Here is a 19386-nt window from a genome sequence, read left to right on the forward strand (position 1 = left end):
GTACACACAATACACACTGTACACACAGTACACACAATACACACTGTACACACAGTATACACTGTATACACAGTATACACAATACACACTGTATACACAATACACACTGTACACACAATACACACTGTATACACAATACACACTGTACACACTGTATACACAATACACACTGTACACACAATACACACAGTATACACAATACACACCGTACACACAATACACACTGTACACACAGTATACACTGTATACACAGTATACACAATACACACTGTACACACAATACACACTGTATACACAATACACACTGTATACACAGTATACACTGTATACACAGTATACACTGTACACACAGTATACACAATACACACTGTATACACAATACACACTGTATACACAATACACACTGTATACACAATACACACTGTACACACAATACACACTGTATACACAATACACACTGTATACACAATACACACTGTACACACAATACACACTGTACACACAATACACACTGTACACACAATATACACTGTACACACAATATACACTGTACACACAATATACACTGTACACACAATACACACTGTACACACAATATACACTGTACACACAATATACACTGTACACACAATACACACTGTACACACAGTATACACAATACACACTGTACACACAATACACACTGTACACACAATACACACTGTACACACAATATACACTGTACACACAATACACACTGTACACACTGTACACACTGTACACACAGTATACACTGTACACACAGTATACACAATACACACTGTATACACAATACACACTGTATACACAATACACACTGTACACACAATACACACTGTACACACAATACACACTGTACACACAGTATACACTGTACACACAGTACACACAGTATACACAGTACACACAATACACACTGTACACACATTACACACAGTATACACTGTACATACAGTATACACAGTACACACAGTACACACAATACACACTGTACACACAGTATACACAGTACACACAGTACACACAGTATACACAGTACACACAGTATACACAGTACACACAATACACACTGTACACACAGTATACACAGTACACACAGTATACACTGTACACACAGTACACACAGTATACACAGTACACACAATACACACTGTACACACAGTATACACAGTATACACTGTACATACAGTATACACAGTATACACAGTACACACAGTACACACAATACACACTGTACACACAGTATACACAGTACACACAGTACACACAGTATACACAGTACACACAATACACACTGTACACACAGTATACACAGTACACACAGTATACACTGTACACACAGTACACACAGTATACACAGTACACACAATACACACTGTACACACAGTATACACAGTACACACAGTATACACTGTACACACTGTACACACAGTATACATAGTACACACAGTACACACACTACTAGAAACTGAATCATGTTTCACTTGTCCTTTCATGTCGGCCCTGTTTGCTAACTTAAGAGTTGCTGAATATTTGTCACTTTTTCAGTTAATAGGGTATTGACAGTTTTGTTTGTCCTTTGCAGTGAACTGGTGCCAGCACTGGTTTGAATACTTCCCCAACCCTCCTCTCAACGTACTGAGCATGGCAGAGAATGTTCTGGCTCACCATGACAAGGAACTGCTGCAGCACCTCATCGACTGTGGAGTCACCTCTCAAGTGAGACGACCAGGATATCTCTTTTTAAACTCCCGTTACAACTGTATTATAATGACACTAGTATTGTACGGTTGTTGTTTTATCTGCTCCCACAAACAAGCGTTTTAGTGATACATTTCCACTCGCTGTTAGAGACTCTGTTCTCCGAGATGTTGACCAGAGAAAAGTGTCTGAAACTCTTTAATAACCTCTCTCTCCCCTCTCTCCCCTCTCTCTCCTCTCTCCCCTCTCTCCCCTCTCTCTCCTCTCTCTCTCCTCTCTCTCTGTCTCTCTCTCTCCTCTCTCTCTGTCTCTATCTCTCTCTCTCTCTCTCTCCGTCTCTCTCTCTCTCTCTCTGTCTCTCTCTCTCTCTCTCCCCTCTCTCCCATCTCTCTCTCTCTCTCCTCTCTCTCTGTCTCTCTCTCTCTCTCTCCTCTCTCTCCTCTCTCTCTGTCTCTCTCTCTCTTTCCTCTCTCTCCTCTCTCTCTCTCTCTCCTCTCTCTCCTCTCTCTCTCTGTCTCTCTCTCTCTCTCTCTCTGTCTCTCTCTCTCTCTCTCCTCTCTCCCCTCTCTCTCTCTCTCTCTCTCTCTCTGTCTCTCTCTCTCTCTGTCTCTCTCTCTCCTCTCTCCCCTCTCTCTCCTCTCTCCCCTCTCTCTCCTCTCTCTCCTCCAGCTGTATGTGTGGCCCCTGTTAGAGACTCTGTTCTCTGAGGTGCTGACCAGAGATGAGTGGCTCAAACTGTTTGACAACGTCTTCTCTAACCATCCCGCCTTCTTATTGGTATCTGTGGTCTCATATGTCACCTGCTGCCGTGCCCCACTACTACTCTGCAGCCACAAAGAGGACTTTGAGGTAAGAGGTTTTATCTAAACCATGGGAAGGTTTACGGTAAGCTGTTTTATGTAAACCATGGGAAGGTTTACGGTAAGAGGTTTTATATAAACCATGGGAAGGTTTGAGGTAAGAGGTTTTATATAAACCATGGGAAGGTTTGAGGTAAGAGGTTTTATATAAACCATGGGAAGGTTTACGGTAAGAGGTTTTATATAAACCATGGGAAGGTTTACGGTAAGAGGTTTTATATAAACCATGGGAAGGTTTACGGTAAGAGATTTTATATAAACCATGGGAAGGTTTACGGTAAGAGGTTTTATATAAACCATGGGAAGGTTTACGGTAAGAGGTTTTATATAAACCATGGGAAGGTTTACGGTAAGAGGTTTTATATAAACCATGGGAAGGTTTACGGTAAGAGGTTTTATATAAACCATGGGAAGGGACACTTTCATTGGTTAGGCCCTTTATAAGACTTCCTGTTATGACTATATGCCACTATATATGTTGACCTACAGCAGGGGTCTTCAACCTTTTCTTGGCCAGGGACCCCCTCCAGGGACCCCTTCCCCAGGGACCCATTCCCAGAACCCCCTCCCAGGGACCCATTCCCAGAAACCCCTCCCAGGGACCCCCATCATACATTAGCAAAAATAATAATAATTAAATGCACATGTCTTATCATCAGGTCAATGATAATGTCAAGGAGAAGTAATCAACATTTTTTTTGAAATGAATAGATTAGGTAAATAGTGTTTCATTATTTTGACCTCAACACATTTTGTAATTGGAAGAGGAAGTGTCCAGAAATCCTACCAGCAGCCATCGGTACTTGTCGTACTGGTAGTCTATTAGCAAGGGCTTTTTCAAAGCCTTTTGTCAGCTGCTCCAATGAGTGTGATTGGCTCATTATAAGGAGTTGAGAAATAAAGTTGACATCATTAGAATAAAGATATTCTCCTCTTTTCTACTGTAGGTAGGTCATCCACAATGTGTTCACCCCCAGTTGAATACCCCTTGACCTAGAGGCTTGGAACTTTGTATGTAGGTGACTTTTCTCATGCTGAACAAATTTGCCTCAAATTTGCCCCATCAAAGCACGGTCACACTGAGTGGATATTCACACTGTTCTCAGGGCAGGTCTGCCGGGTTTGACTAGAAGAAGTGACTTTTCGCAGCAGGTTAAGAGAACTTACGCAGCAGGTTAGGAGAACGTACGCAGCAGGTTAGGAGAACGTACGCAGCAGGTTAGGAGAACGTACGCAGCAGGTTAGGAGAACGTACGCAGCAGGTTAAGAGAACGTACGCAGCAGGTTAGGAGAACGTACGCAGCAGGTTAGGAGAACGTACGCAGCAGGTTAGGAGAACGTACGCAGCAGGTTAGGAGAACGTACGCAGCAGGTTAGGAGAATTAACAAGGTAGGTTAGGAACATCTGGTTAAGGGTTAGCTAAAACAATATACATTTTCCCCGTTAAGACTCTTAACATATTTAGCTACAACTAAGCTTGCCCTGAGAACAGTCTTGGTTTCCACTAATGTGATTCTGCCATAAGGTCTGTCAGGGACTTTTAAACCTTCTTTATTTTTTTATTAAACATTTTAAAGATGTTTTTGCTTAATTAACGAGATGGTTGAGTTATTGATAAATCAGGAAATCGACATTTAAGAGTCCATTTTAAATCCTTTGTAAATCCACTCCACAAGGGCCTATCAACGTGGAACTTTCTAGGGTCATCAGAGACATTACCATGATGAACCCTATTCCGTTTGGTGTTGATATCTTAACTATTACCCAGGTGTCCTTTCTGCCGTCCTATGAACCCTGTTCATTGCTGCTTGCAGCTACAGTAAATGTACCTTCTTCTTCATGAAGGGAAAATGCACCCTTGATTCTCTCCCTGCCTCCCTCTTTCTCTCCCTGCCTCCCTCTTTCTCTCCCTGCCTCCCTCTTTCTCTCCCTGCCTCCCTCTTTCTCTCCCTGCCAGTATTTCTTCCACCACCGTAACAACCTGGACATCAGCTCCGTGATAAATGAGACATACAGGCTGATGGAGAGCACCCCAGCAGACATCCACCCCAGGAACATGCTGGATGACTTTCAGCCTCTGACCAGGGGACAGTACCCTGTCTTCAACAAGTACCCCACCTACATAGTGGAGTACCAGTCTCAGGAGAGAGAGAGGATACGCCAACAGGAAGTGGACTACCTCAGAGAGAGGTCAGATTATATCATTGGCATCTTATCCTTTCTGTGGCATTCTAGAACACTGGCAAAGACGATAAGGTTCACACAAAGTCAAACTCAAACTCTTTAATATCTTATCTCTGTTTTTCTTGCAGTAGCAAGGGGGAAAAGCTTGACACGGACGTTTCGGTCAAAGCCTTCTTCAGTATTTGTGTCAAAGAACAGTGTCAGATATGTGTGTGTGTCTCTCCAGGCAGGCGGTGCAGGAGCTGCGTGCGAAGGCGGTTCAGAGGCAGGCTGAGGACGAGGCATGGTACACCCAGCAGGAGATACTGCAGCAGGCTGAGGAGAAACGCAGGGACATCCTACAGCAGGAGGAGAGCAAGCTGGCTGAACAGAGAACCAGGTCAGAGAACAGACAGACAGTCATCTATGTCTGCCAATTTATTACGACATCAATCATTCAGGTAGCCTAGTGGTTAGAGTGTAGGGACGGCAGGTAGCCTAGTGGTTAGAGTGTAGGGCCGGCAGGTAGCCTAGTGGTTAGAGTGTAGGGGCGGCAGGTAGCCTAGTGGTTAGAGTGTAGGGACGGCAGGTAGCCTAGTGGTTAGAGTGTATGGACGGCAGGTAGCCTAGTGGTTAGAGTGTAGGGACGGCAGGTAGCCTAGTGGTTAGAGTGTAGGGGCGGCAGGTAGCCTAGTGGTTAGAGTGTAGGGGCGGCAGGTAGCCTAGTGGTTAGAGTGTAGGGGCGGCAGGTAGCCTAGTGGTTAGAGGGTAGGGGCGGCAGGTAGCCTAGTGGTTAGAGTGTAGGGGCGGCAGGTAGCCTAGTGGTTAGAGCGTAAGGACGGCAGGTAGCCTAGTGGTTAGAGTGGACGGACGGCAGGTAGCCTAGTGGTTAGAGTGTAGGGGCAGGCAGGTAGCCTAGTGGTTAGAGTGTAGGGGCGGCAGGTAGCCTAGTGGTTAGAGTGTAGGGACGGCAGGTAGCCTAGTGGTTAGAGGGTAGGGGCGGCAGGTAGCCTAGTGGTTAGAGGGTAGGGGCGGCAGGTAGCCTAGTGGTTAGAGTGCAGGGGCGGCAGGTAGCCTAGTGGTTAGAGTGTAGGGGCGGCAGGTAGCCTAGTGGTTAGAGTGTAGGGACGGCAGGTAGCCTAGTGGTTAGAGGGTAGGGGCGGCAGGTAGCCTAGTGGTTAGAGTGTAGGGGCAGACAGGTAGCCTAGTGGTTAGAGTGTAGGGACGGCAGGTAGCCTAGTGGTTAGAGTGTAGGGGCGGCAGGTAGCCTAGTGGTTAGAGTGTAGGGGCGGCAGGTAGCCTAGTGGTTAGAGTGTAGGGGCGGCAGGTAGCCTAGTGGTTAGAGTGTAGGGGCGGCAGGTAGCCTAGTGGTTAGAGTGTAGGGGCGGCAGGTAGCCTAGTGGTTAGAGTGTAGGGGCGGCAGGTAGCCTAGTGGTTAGAGTGTAGGGACGGCAGGTAGCCTAGTGGTTAGAGTGTAAGGACGGCAGGTAGCCTAGTGGTTAGAGTGTAGGGACGGCAGGTAGACTAGTGGTTAGAGCTTTGGGCCAGTAACCGAAAGGTTGCTAGATCGAATCCCGTGAGCAAGGCAGTTAACCCACTGTTCCCGGGCGCCGAAGACGTGGATGTCGATTAAGGCAGCCGCCCACACCTCTCTGATTCAGAGAGGAAGACACATTTCAGTTGAATACATTCAGTTGTACAATTTGACTAGCCCCCCTCCCCCCCTTTCCAAGCCAGAACTGTGTTTGCATCATGTAGGAGGAGTATTCAGTCAGGATCCTCAGAAGGAAGAACATTCTGAGGTAATGTGACACTCCCATGTCATAGTTATTGATCCTCATAAATGACTTGGTACAGGCCCATCAAATGTGATGTCACTAATTAAGATGAAATAGACTTGAGTTCCTTGTTCCAAGGTTTATTTATCTGACAGTCTGTAATGTGTTCCAAGGTTTATTTATCTGACAGTCTGTAATGTGTTCCAAGGTTTATTTATCTGACAGTCTGTAATGTGTCCCCAGGTTAGTCTGACAGTCTGTAATGTATCCCCAGGTTAGTCTGACAGTCTGTAATGTATTCCCAGGTTAGTCTGACAGTCTGTAATGTATCCCCAGGTTAGTCTGACAGTCTGTAATGTATCCCCAGGTTAGTCTGACAGTCTGTAATGTATCCCCAGGTTAGTCTCTCTGACAGTCTGTAATGTATCCCCAGTTTAGTCTGACAGTCTGTAATGTATCCCCAGGTTAGTCTCTCTGACAGTCTGTAATGTATCCCCAGGTTAGTCTCTCTGACAGTCTGTAATGTGTCCCCAGGTTAGTCTCTCTGACAGTCTGTAATGTATCCCCAGGTTAGTCTCTCTGACAGTCTGTAATGTATCCCCAGGTTAGTCTCTCTGACAGTCTGTAATGTGTCCCCAGGTTAGTCTCTCTGACAGTCTGTAATGTGTCCCCAGGTTAGTCTGACAGTCTGTAATGTATCCCCAGGTTAGTCTGACAGTCTGTAATGTGTCCCCAGGTTAGTCTAACAGTCTGTAATGTATCCCCAGGTTAGTCTCTGACAGTCTGTAATGTGTCCCCAGGTTAGTCTCTCTGACAGTATGTAATGTATCCCCAGGTTAGTCTGACAGTCTGTAATGTGTTCCAAGGTTTATTTATCTGACAGTCTGTAATGTATCCCCAGGTTAGTCTGACAGTCTGTAATGTGTCCCCACGTTAGTCTCTCTGATAGTCTGTAATGTGTCCCCAGGTTAGTCTGACAGTCTGTAATGTGTCCCCAGGTTAGTCTGACAGTCTGTAATGTATCCCCAGGTTAGTCTGACAGTCTGTAATGTGTCCCCAGGTTAGTCTCTCTGACAGTCTGTAATGTATCCCCAGGTTAGCCTGACAGTCTGTAATGTATCCCCAGGTTAGTCTCTCTGACAGTCTGTAATGTGTCCCAGGTTAGTCTCTCTGACAGTCTGTAATGTATCCCCAGGTTAGTCTCTCTGACAGTCTGTAATGTGTCCCCAGGTTAGTCTCTCTGATAGTCTGTAATGTGTCCCCAGGTTAGTCTGACAGTCTGTAATGTGTCCCCAGGTTAGTCTGACAGTCTGTAATGTATCCCCAGGTTAGTCTGACAGTCTGTAATGTGTCCCCAGGTTAGTCTCTCTGACAGTCTGTAATGTATCCCCAGGTTAGCCTGACAGTCTGTAATGTATCCCCAGGTTAGTCTCTCTGACAGTCTGTAATGTGTCCCAGGTTAGTCTCTCTGACAGTCTGTAATGTATCCCCAGGTTAGTCTCTCTGACAGTCTGTAATGTGTCCCCAGGTTAGTCTCTCTGACAGTCTGTAATGTGTCCCCAGGTTAGTCTCTCTGACAGTCTGTAATGTGTCCCCAGGTTAGTCTCTCTGACAGTCTGTAATGTGTCCCCAGGTTAGTCTCTCTGACAGTCTGTAATGTATCCCCAGGTTAGTCTGACAGTCTGTAATGTATCCCCAGGTTAGTCTCTCTGACAGTCTGTAATGTGTCCCCAGGTTAGTCTCTCTGACAGTCTGTAATGTGTCCCCAGGTTAGTCTAACCGTCTGTGATGTGTCCCCAGGTTAGTCTGACAGTCTGTAATGTATCCCCAGGTTAGTCTCTCTGACAGTCTGTAATGTGTCCCCAGGTTAGTCTCTCTGACAGTCTGTAATGTATCCCCAGGTTAGTCTGACAGTCTGTAATGTGTCCCCAGGTTAGTCTCTCTGACAGTCTGTAATGTATCCCCAGGTTAGTCTGACAGTCTGTAATGTGTCCCCAGGTTAGTCTCTCTGACAGTCTGTAATGTGTCCCCAGGTTAGTCTCTCTGACAGTCTGTAATGTATCCCCAGGTTAGTCTCTCTGACAGTCTGTAATGTGTCCCCAGGTTAGTCTCTCTGACAGTCTGTAATGTATCCCCAGGTTAGTCTGACAGTCTGTAATGTGTCCCCAGGTTAGTCTCTCTGACAGTCTGTAATGTGTCCCCAGGTTAGTCTAACCGTCTGTGATGTGTCCCCAGGTTAGTCTAACCGTCTGTAATGTGTCCCCAGGTTAGTCTGACAGTCTGTAATGTATCCCCAGGTTAGTCTGACAGTCTGTAATGTGTCCCCAGGTTAGTCTCTCTGACAGTCTGTAATGTATCCCCAGGTTAGCCTGACAGTCTGTAATGTATCCCCAGGTTAGTCTCTCTGACAGTCTGTAATGTGTCCCAGGTTAGTCTCTCTGACAGTCTGTAATGTATCCCCAGGTTAGTCTCTCTGACAGTCTGTAATGTGTCCCCAGGTTAGTCTCTCTGATAGTCTGTAATGTGTCCCCAGGTTAGTCTGACAGTCTGTAATGTGTCCCCAGGTTAGTCTGACAGTCTGTAATGTATCCCCAGGTTAGTCTGACAGTCTGTAATGTGTCCCCAGGTTAGTCTCTCTGACAGTCTGTAATGTATCCCCAGGTTAGCCTGACAGTCTGTAATGTATCCCCAGGTTAGTCTCTCTGACAGTCTGTAATGTGTCCCAGGTTAGTCTCTCTGACAGTCTGTAATGTATCCCCAGGTTAGTCTCTCTGACAGTCTGTAATGTGTCCCCAGGTTAGTCTCTCTGACAGTCTGTAATGTGTCCCCAGGTTAGTCTCTCTGACAGTCTGTAATGTGTCCCCAGGTTAGTCTCTCTGACAGTCTGTAATGTGTCCCCAGGTTAGTCTCTCTGACAGTCTGTAATGTATCACCAGGTTAGTCTGACAGTCTGTAATGTATCCCCAGGTTAGTCTCTCTGACAGTCTGTAATGTGTCCCCAGGTTAGTCTAACCGTCTGTGATGTGTCCCCAGGTTAGTCTGACAGTCTGTAATGTATCCCCAGGTTAGTCTCTCTGACAGTCTGTAATGTGTCCCCAGGTTAGTCTCTCTGACAGTCTGTAATGTATCCCCAGGTTAGTCTGACAGTCTGTAATGTGTCCCCAGGTTAGTCTCTCTGACAGTCTGTAATGTATCCCCAGGTTAGTCTGACAGTCTGTAATGTGTCCCCAGGTTAGTCTCTCTGACAGTCTGTAATGTGTCCCCAGGTTAGTCTCTCTGACAGTCTGTAATGTATCCCCAGGTTAGTCTCTCTGACAGTCTGTAATGTGTCCCCAGGTTAGTCTCTCTGACAGTCTGTAATGTATCCCCAGGTTAGTCTGACAGTCTGTAATGTGTCCCCAGGTTAGTCTCTCTGACAGTCTGTAATGTGTCCCCAGGTTAGTCTAACCGTCTGTGATGTGTCCCCAGGTTAGTCTGACAGTCTGTAATGTATCCCCAGGTTAGTCTCTCTGACAGTCTGTAATGTGTCCCCAGGTTAGTCTCTCTGACAGTCTGTAATGTATCCCCAGGTTAGTCTGACAGTCTGTAATGTGTCCCCAGGTTAGTCTCTCTGACAGTCTGTAATGTATCCCCAGGTTAGTCTGACAGTCTGTAATGTGTCCCCAGGTTAGTCTCTCTGACAGTCTGTAATGTGTCCCCAGGTTAGTCTCTCTGACAGTCTGTAATGTATCCCCAGGTTAGTCTCTCTGACAGTCTGTAATGTGTCCCCAGGTTAGTCTCTCTGACAGTCTGTAATGTATCCCCAGGTTAGTCTGACAGTCTGTAATGTGTCCCCAGGTTAGTCTCTCTGACAGTCTGTAATGTGTCCCCAGGTTAGTCTAACCGTCTGTGATGTGTCCCCAGGTTAGTCTAACCGTCTGTGATGTGTCCCCAGGTTAGTCTGACAGTCTGTAATGTGTCCCCAGGTTAGTCTGACAGTCTGTAATGTATCCCCAGGTTAGTCTGACAGTCTGTAATGTGTCCCCAGGTTAGTCTCTCTGACAGTCTGTAATGTATCCCCAGGTTAGCCTGACAGTCTGTAATGTATCCCCAGGTTAGTCTCTCTGACAGTCTGTAATGTATCCCCAGGTTAGTCTCTCTGACAGTCTGTAATGTGTCTCCAGGTTAGTCTGACAGTCTGTAATGTGTCCCCAGGTTAGTCTCTCTGACAGTCTGTAATGCATCCCCAGGTTAGTCTGACAGTCTAATGTGTCCCCAGGTTAGTCTGACAGTCTGTAATGTATCCCCAGGTTAGTCTCTCTGACAGTCTGTAAATCGTCTCCAGGTTAGTCTCTCTGACAGTCTGTAATGTGTCTCCAGGTTAGTCTCTCTGACAGTCTGTAATGCATCTCCAGGTTAGTCTCTCTGACAGTCTGTAATGCGTCCCTAGGTTAGTCTCTCTGACGGTCTGTAATGCGTCTCCAGGTTAACAGCCATGAAGCGTGAGTTGAAGGTGAAGGAGCTCCAGCTGATGGATGCTGCCAGGAGACGCTTCCTGAAACAGCAGCAGGACCAGAGACTGACTGAACTACACAGACTGGACGAGCAGATACAGAGGAAGGTCTGTTTTCACTTCAGTCACCTCCCTGTATTTAATATTGAAAGAAGAGATTCATTCCATCCTTTTATTTTGTGTGTAATGTGATGGGGTGTCTATATGTACTCTACTGTATATAATGGGGTGTCTATGTCCTCTACTGTATATAATGGGGTGTCTATGTGTCCTCTGTCTATAATGGGGTGTCTGTCCTCTACTGTCTATAATGGGGTATCTATATGTCCTCTAATGTATATAATGGGGTGTCTATATGTACTCTACTGTATATAATGGGGTGTCTATGTGTCCTCTGTCTATAATGGGGTGTCTATATGTCCTCTACTGTCTATAATGGGGTGTCTATGTACTCTACTGTATATAATGGGGTGTCTATATGTCCTCTACTGTATATAATGGGGTGTGTTAATGTCCTCTAATGTATATAATGGGGTGTCTATATGTACTCTACTGTATATAATGGGGTGTCTATATGTCCTCTACTGTATATAATGGGGTGTGTTAATGTCCTCTACTATATATAATGGGGTGTCTATATGTACTATACTGTATATAATGAGGTGTCTATATGTACTGTATGGTGTGTTTGTTGGGCTCAGATGAACACCAGAGACCAGGAGACGGCAGCAGCAGTACAGGACATACAAGTCAGACAGATGGAGCTGGAAGCACAGAGACGCCTGTTTGAACAGGTCAGGACTGTCATCACAACAACAATGTGCAGAGACCCGCCCCTGAGACAAACACCATCTCGTCATTCACATTATATTCCGTGCAGCATGAAGTTAAGACACCACACGTCATTGGCCATTTTAACGCTGTCCAGCTACAATATGGCTTGGTCTTCATTCACCAGACCGTGATGTCACCGTGTAATCCTTGTGATGTAGCGACTGGCCAAGGAGCAGGTGCGTGTGACTCAGGAGGTCAGAGCAGAGGTGGATACCAGGAGACACAGGTCAGAGGTCGAGGAGACCACCTTCCAACACCTCCTTAACAACGACACTGACGTCAGCCTGGGAACCAAGAAGGTGAGCATTCATCTACTGTATACTTCCAGAGACTGAAATATAGGGGGTTATTAAACAATGACTGGAGAGAGAGAGACTGACCTCCTCCCCATCTCAGGTTCTAGACTGAAATATATAGGGGGTTATTGAACAATGACTGGAGAGAGAGAGAGACTGACCTCCTCCCCATCTCAGGTTCTAGACTGAAATATATAGGGGGTTATTGAACAATGACTGGAGAGAGAGAGACTGACCTCCCCGTCTCAGGTTCTAGACTGAAATATAGGGAGTTATTGAACAATGACTGGAGAGAGAGAGAGAATGACCACCTCCCCGTCTCAGGTTCTAGAGGAGTGTTTAGCTGAAGCAGGCCAGCTGGGAGTGGACACCGAGTGGCAGGCTGAGGTGATGAGGCGTCTAGACCAGGAGGATGCAGCCCGGGACAGACACTACCACCATCTGGCTGGACTACACAGAGAGACCCTCACCAAGGAGCAGCAGCTAGTTAACATCATGGAGGACGTAGAGGGACAGAGGGTAGGAGAGATGATGTAGAGGGTATATACAGTAGGTCATGAGGACGTGGAGGGACAGAGGGTAGGAGGAGAGATGATGATGTAGAGGGTATATACAGTAGGTCATGAGGGACAGAGGGTAGGAGGAGAGATGATGATGTACAGGGTATATACAGTAGGTCATGAGGACGTAGAGGGACAGAGGGTAGGAGAGATGATGTAGAGGGTATATACAGTAGGTCATGAGGGACAGAAGGTAGGAGGAGAGATGATGATGTAGAGGGTATATACAGTAGGTCATGAGGGACAGAGGGTAGGAGGAGAGATGAGGATGTAGAGGGTATATACAGTAGGTCATGAGGGACAGAGGGTAGGAGGAGAGATGATGATGTAGAGGAGGGTATATACAGTAGGTCATGAGGACGTAGAGGGACATAGGGTAGGAGGAGAGATGATGATGTAGAGGAGGGTATATACAGTAGGTCATGAGGGACAGAGGGTAGGAGGAGAGATGATGATGTAGAGAGGGTATATACAGTAGGTCATGAGGACGTAGAAGGACAGAGGGTAGGAGGAGAGATGATGTCGAGGAGGGTATATACAGTAGGTCATGCGGAGAGATGAGGATGATGTAGAGAGGGTATATACAGTAGGTCATGAGGACGTAGAGGGACAGAGGGTAGGAGGGGAGATGATGTAGAGGGTATATACAGTAGGTCATGAGGACATAGAGGGACAGAGGGTAGGAGGGGAGATGATGTAGAGTATATACAGTAGGTCATGAGGGACAGAGGGTAGGAGGAGAGATGATGATGTAGAGGGTATATACAGTAGGTCATGAGGGACGTGGAGGGGGTGTGTTCAGCGGAGGAGGGGGTGTGTTCAGCAGGAGGTGTGCAGTGTGTTCAGGGGAGGAGGGGGTGGTGTTCAGCGGGAGGAGGGGGTGGTGTTCAGCGGGAGGAGGGGGTGGTGTTCAGCGGGAGGAGGGGGTGGTGTTCAGCGGGAGGAGGGGGTGGTGTTCAGCGGGAGGAGGGGGTGGTGTTCAGCGGAGGAGGGGGTGGTGTTCAGCGGAGGAGGGGGTGGTGTTCAGCGGAGGAGGGGGTGGTGTTCAGCGGAGGAGGGGGTGGTGTTCAGCGGGAGGAGGGGGTGGTGTTCAGCGGAGGAGGGGGTGGTGTTCAGCGGAGGAGGGGGTTGGTGTTCAGCGGGAGGAGGGGGTGGTGTTCAGCGGGAGGAGGGGGTGTGCAATGTGTTCAGCAGGAGGTGTGCAGTGTGTTCAGCGGGAGGAGTGCAGTGTGGTCAGCGGGAGGAGGGGGTGTGCAGTGTGTTCAGCGGGAGGAGGGGGTGTGCAGTGTGTTCAGCAGGTGTGCAGTGTGTTCATTCTGCGTTTCAGTGGGAGGAGGTGGTGTCTCAGAAGGCCCAGCTAGAGGAGCAGAGGCAGGCTGCAGCCACAGCCGAGGCCAACAGGAGAGTCTTCCTCAGCCAGGAGGAAGAGGAGAACGAGCAGCACAGAGACAACCTCCGCAGGAGCCAGGACCACTCACTCAGTGAGCCCAGACCCATAGAAATATATGTTGTGGAGAGAATAGGCAGTCAGATATAGAATGTATAGAGGACCTATCTGCAGTATGCTGAGTATTCTACCCCACCACCCACACTACTACACTACAGTCCTGTCACCTAAGGTTACAGTGTCCTCTAAGCTAATAGTTGATGTTGAAGGTTACAGTGTTCCTCTAAGCTAATAGTTGATGTTGAATGTGTCAGTGTTCCTCTAAGCTAATAGTTGAAGGTTACAGTGTTCCTCTAAGCTAATAGTTGATGTTGAAGGTGCCAGTGTTCCTCTAAGCTAATAGTTGATGTTGAAGGTTAGTGTTCCTCTAAGCTAATAGTTGATGTTGAAGGTTAGTGTTCCTCTAAGCTAATAGTTGATGTTGAAGGTTACAGTGTTCCTCTAAGCTAATAGTTGATGTTGAAGGTGTCAGTGTTCCTCTAAGCTAATAGTTGATGTTGAAGGTTACAGTGTTCCTCTAAGCTAATAGTTGAAGGTTAGTGTTCCTCTAAGCTAATAGTTGATGTTGAAGGTTACAGTGTTCCTCTAAGCTAATAGTTGATGTTGAAGGTGTCAGTGTTTATCTAAGCTAATAGTTGAAGGTTACAGTGTTCCTCTAAGCTAATAGTTGATGTTGAAGGTGCCAGTGTTCCTCTAAGCTAATAGTTGATGTTGAAGGTTACAGTGTTCCTCTAAGCTAATAGTTGATGTTGAAGGTTACAGTGTTCCTCTAAGCTAATAGTTGATGTTGAAGGTGTCAGTGTTCCTCTAAGCTAATAGTTGATGTTGAAGGTTACAGTGTTCCTCTAAGCTAATAGTTGATGTTTAATGTCACAGTGTTCCTCTAAGCTAATAGTTGAAGGTTACAGTGTTCCTCTAAGCTAATAGTTGATGTTGAAGGTTACAGTGTTCCTCTAAGCTAATAGTTGAAGGTTAGTGTTCCTCTAAGCTAATAGTTGATGTTGAAGGTTACAGTGTTCCTCTAAGCTAATAGTTGATGTTGAAGGTGTCAGTGTTTATCTAAGCTAATAGTTGAAGGTTACAGTGTTCCTCTAAGCTAATAGTTGTTGAAGGTGCCAGTGTTCCTCTAAGCTAATAGTTGATGTTGAAGGTTACAGTGTTCCTCTAAGCTAATAGTTGATGTTGAAGGTTACAGTGTTCCTCTAAGCTAATAGTTGATGTTGAATGTGCCAGTGTTCCTCTAAGCTAATAGTTGATGTTGAAGGTTAGTGTTCCTCTAAGCTAATAGTTGATGTTGAAGGTTAGTGTTCCTCTAAGCTAATAGTTGATGTTGAAGGTTAGTGTTCCTCTAAGCTAATAGGTGATGTTGAAGGTTACAGTGTTCCTCTAAGCTAATAGTTGATGTTTAATGTTAGTGTTCCTCTAAGCTAATAGTTGAAGATTAGTGTTCCTCTAACCTAATAGTTGATGTTGAAGGTTAGTGTTCCTCTAAGCTAATAGTTGATGTTGAAGGTGTCAGTGTTTATCTAAGCTAATAGTTGAAGGTTACAGTGTTCCTCTAAGCTAATAGTTGATGTTGAAGGTGCCAGTGTTCCTCTAAGCTAATAGTTGATGTTGAAGGTTACAGTGTTCCTCTAAGCTAATAGTTGATGTTGAAGGTTACAGTGTTCCTCTAAGCTAATAGTTGATGTTGAAGGTTACAGTGTTCCTCTAAGCTAATAGTTGATGTTGAAGGTTACAGTGTTCCTCTAAGCTAATAGTTGATGTTGAAGGTTACAGTGTTCCTCTAAGCTAATAGTTGAAGGTTACAGTGTTCCTCTAAGCTAATAGTTGATGTTGAAGGTTACAGTGTTCCTCTAAGGCAGGCAGTGTATGGGGTGTTGGTGACTAATACAGTATGTTTTGGCAGGTCAACAGTGGGAGATGAGAGCCAGGTCTCCATGCTCCACTAGTGGCCTGCTTCACAATCCTGTTGCTTCTCCTGGTCCTCATCAGTCTCAACAACGTCACAGTCCCAACAACATCTGTCTAAACAACCAGTCCACCTCAGACTCCTCCACTTGCTGTGAGTGTTTGACTGTCTGTACCACTCTTTATGTCACCTTTATTTAACAGGTAGACCAGTTGAGAACAGGTTCTTATTTACAACTGCGACCTGGCCAAGATAAAGCAAAGCAGTTTGACACAAAACACCTGGAATACACCTGGAATAAACACATGTACAGTCAATACCAATAGAAACACAGAGTTACACCTGGAATAAACACATGTACAGTCAATACCAATAGAAACAGAGTTACACCTGGAATAAACACATGTACAGTCAATACCAATAGAAACACAGAGTTACACCTGGAATAAACACATGTACAGTCAATACCAATAGAAACACAGAGTTACACCTGGAATAAACACATGTACAGTCAATACCAATAGAAACACAGAGTTACACCTGGAATAAACACATGTACAGTCAATACCAATAGAAACAGAGTTACACCTGGAATAAACACATGTACAGTCAATACCAATAGAAACACAGAGTTACACCTGGAATAAACACATGTACAGTCAATACCAATAGAAACAGAGTTACACCTGGAATAAACACATGTACAGTCAATACCAATAGAAACAGAGTTACACCTGGAATAAACACATGTACAGTCAATACCAATAGAAACAGAGTTACACCTGGAATAAACACATGTACAGTCAATACCAATAGAAACACAGAGTTACACCTGGAATAAACACATGTACAGTCAATACCAATAGAAACAGAGTTACACCTGGAATAAACACATGTACAGTCAATACCAATAGAAACACAGAGTTACACCTGGAATAAACACATGTACAGTCAATAAAACAATAGAAACACAGAGTTACACCTGGAATAAACACATGTACAGTCAATAAAACAATAGAAACACAGAGTTACACCTGGAATAAACACATGTACAGTCAATACCAATAGAAACACAGAGTTACACCTGGAATAAACACATGTACAGTCAATACCAATAGAAACACAGAGTTACACCTGGAATAAACACATGTACAGTCAATACCAATAGAAACACAGAGTTACACCTGGAATAAACACATGTACAGTCAATACCAATAGAAACACAGAGTTACACCTGGAATAAACACATGTACAGTCAATACCAATAGAAACACAGAGTTACACCTGGAATAAACACATGTACAGTCAATACCAATAGAAACACAGAGTTACACCTGGAATAAACACATGTACAGTCAATACCAATAGAAACACAGAGTTACACCTGGAATAAACACATGTACAGTCAATACCAATAGAAACACAGAGTTACACCTGGAATAAACACATGTACAGTCAATACCAATAGAAACACAGAGTTACACCTGGAATAAACACATGTACAGTCAATACCAATAGAAACACAGAGTTACACCTGGAATAAACACATGTACAGTCAATACCAATAGAAACAGAGTTACACCTGGAATAAACACATGTACAGTCAATACCAATAGAAACACAGAGTTACACCTGGAATAAACACATGTACAGTCAATACCAATAGAAACAGAGTTACACCTGGAATAAACACATGTACAGTCAATACCAATAGAAACACAGAGTTACACCTGGAATAAACACATGTACAGTCAATACCAATAGAAACACAGAGTTACACCTGGAATAAACACATGTACAGTCAATACCAATAGAAACAGAGTTACACCTGGAATAAACACATGTACAGTCAATACCAATAGAAACACAGAGTTACACCTGGAATAAACACATGTACAGTCAATACCAATAGAAACAGAGTTACACCTGGAATAAACACATGTACAGTCAATACCAATAGAAACACAGAGTTACACCTGGAATAAACACATGTACAGTCAATACCAATAGAAACACAGAGTTACACCTGGAATAAACACATGTACAGTCAATACCAATAGAAACAGAGTTACACCTGGAATAAACACATGTACAGTCAATACCAATAGAAACACAGTTACACCTGGAATAAACACATGTACAGTCAATACCAATAGAAACACAGAGTTACACCTGGAATAAACACATGTACAGTCAATACCAATAGAAACACAGAGTTACACCTGGAATAAACACATGTACAGTCAATACCAATAGAAACACAGAGTTACACCTGGAATAAACACATGTACAGTCAATACCAATAGAAACACAGTTACACCTGGAATAAACACATGTACAGTCAATACCAATAGAAACAGAGTTACACCTGGAATAAACACATGTACAGTCAATACCAATAGAAACAAATCTACATTCACTGTTTCTACAGGTCTGTACTCCAGAAGAAAATATCAACAGAATCCTCATCTACCAAGACGTTATTCAGTGTTCCCACTAATCTTGCTGAGTGTACATCCAGACAGTAAGTCCCTGAAGAGTCCTGTGGTGTCTTGTTTTCTCAGTCTCTCTGGACCGGGGTCGAGGGGAGCTGGACTGCAGAGAGAGGGAGTTGATGCAGAACATCAGAGAGCTACGGCAGAAACTGGCGGCCCGCGCCAAAAACTCCAACTCTACCGTCTCCCAGTAACCACGACGACACACAAACACACCTGCTGTGCCTTTTTGTTTTGCATATCTAGACTTGAAAAGGAAACTGAAATGGTTTGTGGTTTTCTGTCCGTTTTGAAAGAAGATGCTGATATTATTTGCCTTAACAAACAGCTGTCCTCTAACCACAACCCTGGTGTTGACTAGTTAAAGAGGGATTAAATGAAAGCATTCCATGGTCTTAATGAGATTTGTAGCACAACCCTCTCCTGTGTATATTTAGTTATTTAAGTTGTTTTTAAATATTGTTGTATCAACTCAGTCATTTTATCTCTGCCTTGTTGACTAGTTTCAGTCTTTGCCAGACTATACTCACCAGTCGTGCTCTGGTCTGATGGTGACTTGCTAACCTCAGCATAGGTATCCAGGTAATTCACCTTTTAATAAAGCCTTAGCAAATCAAATTGTATTTGTCAGATTCTTTGTAAACAACAGGTGTAGACTAACAGTGAAATGCTTGGTAAACAACAGGTGTAGACTAACAGTGAAATGCTTGGTAAACAACAGGTGTAGACTAACAGTGAAATGCTTGGTAAACAACAGGTGTAGACTTACAGTGAAATGCTGACTGACTTCACAACAATGTAGAGAGAAAGAAAACAGGTAATAATATGA

At 44.7% G+C, this 19386-nt stretch overlaps 1 protein-coding gene across 15 annotated transcripts in view; it reads left to right on the forward strand.

The window, feature by feature from the left end:
- The window catches only part of LOC110520810 (TBC1 domain family member 31), a 30485-nt gene extending 11310 nt beyond the window's left edge, over positions 1 to 19175 (forward strand). For 3 of the 15 annotated variants that reach the window (XM_090186311.1, XM_090186306.1, XM_090186310.1), the window contains 11 exons: positions 1604 to 1737; positions 2389 to 2568; positions 4538 to 4770; positions 4991 to 5143; positions 10986 to 11121; positions 11715 to 11807; positions 12006 to 12146; positions 12468 to 12662; positions 14031 to 14184; positions 16060 to 16215; positions 18627 to 19175. In XM_090186311.1, the coding sequence (XP_090042437.1) occupies positions 1604 to 1737; positions 2389 to 2568; positions 4538 to 4770; positions 4991 to 5143; positions 10986 to 11121; positions 11715 to 11807; positions 12006 to 12146; positions 12468 to 12662; positions 14031 to 14184; positions 16060 to 16215; positions 18627 to 18751 (1700 nt within the window). In that variant the 3' untranslated portion in view covers positions 18752 to 19175. Of the gene's footprint in view, positions 1 to 1603; positions 1738 to 2388; positions 2569 to 4537; positions 4771 to 4990; positions 5144 to 10985; positions 11122 to 11714; positions 11808 to 12005; positions 12147 to 12467; positions 12663 to 14030; positions 14185 to 16059; positions 16216 to 18493 lie in introns of all 15 variants that reach the window. The other 12 variants (XM_090186281.1, XM_090186292.1, XM_090186286.1 and 9 more) reach the window with 6 other exon arrangements.
- Positions 19176 to 19386: the final 211 nt, after the last annotated feature.

This window comes from Oncorhynchus mykiss, chromosome 2, assembly GCF_057628025.1.
Source record: "Oncorhynchus mykiss isolate SJ-2025 chromosome 2, ASM5762802v1, whole genome shotgun sequence".
Classification (NCBI taxonomy): Eukaryota; Metazoa; Chordata; class Actinopteri; order Salmoniformes; family Salmonidae; genus Oncorhynchus; species Oncorhynchus mykiss.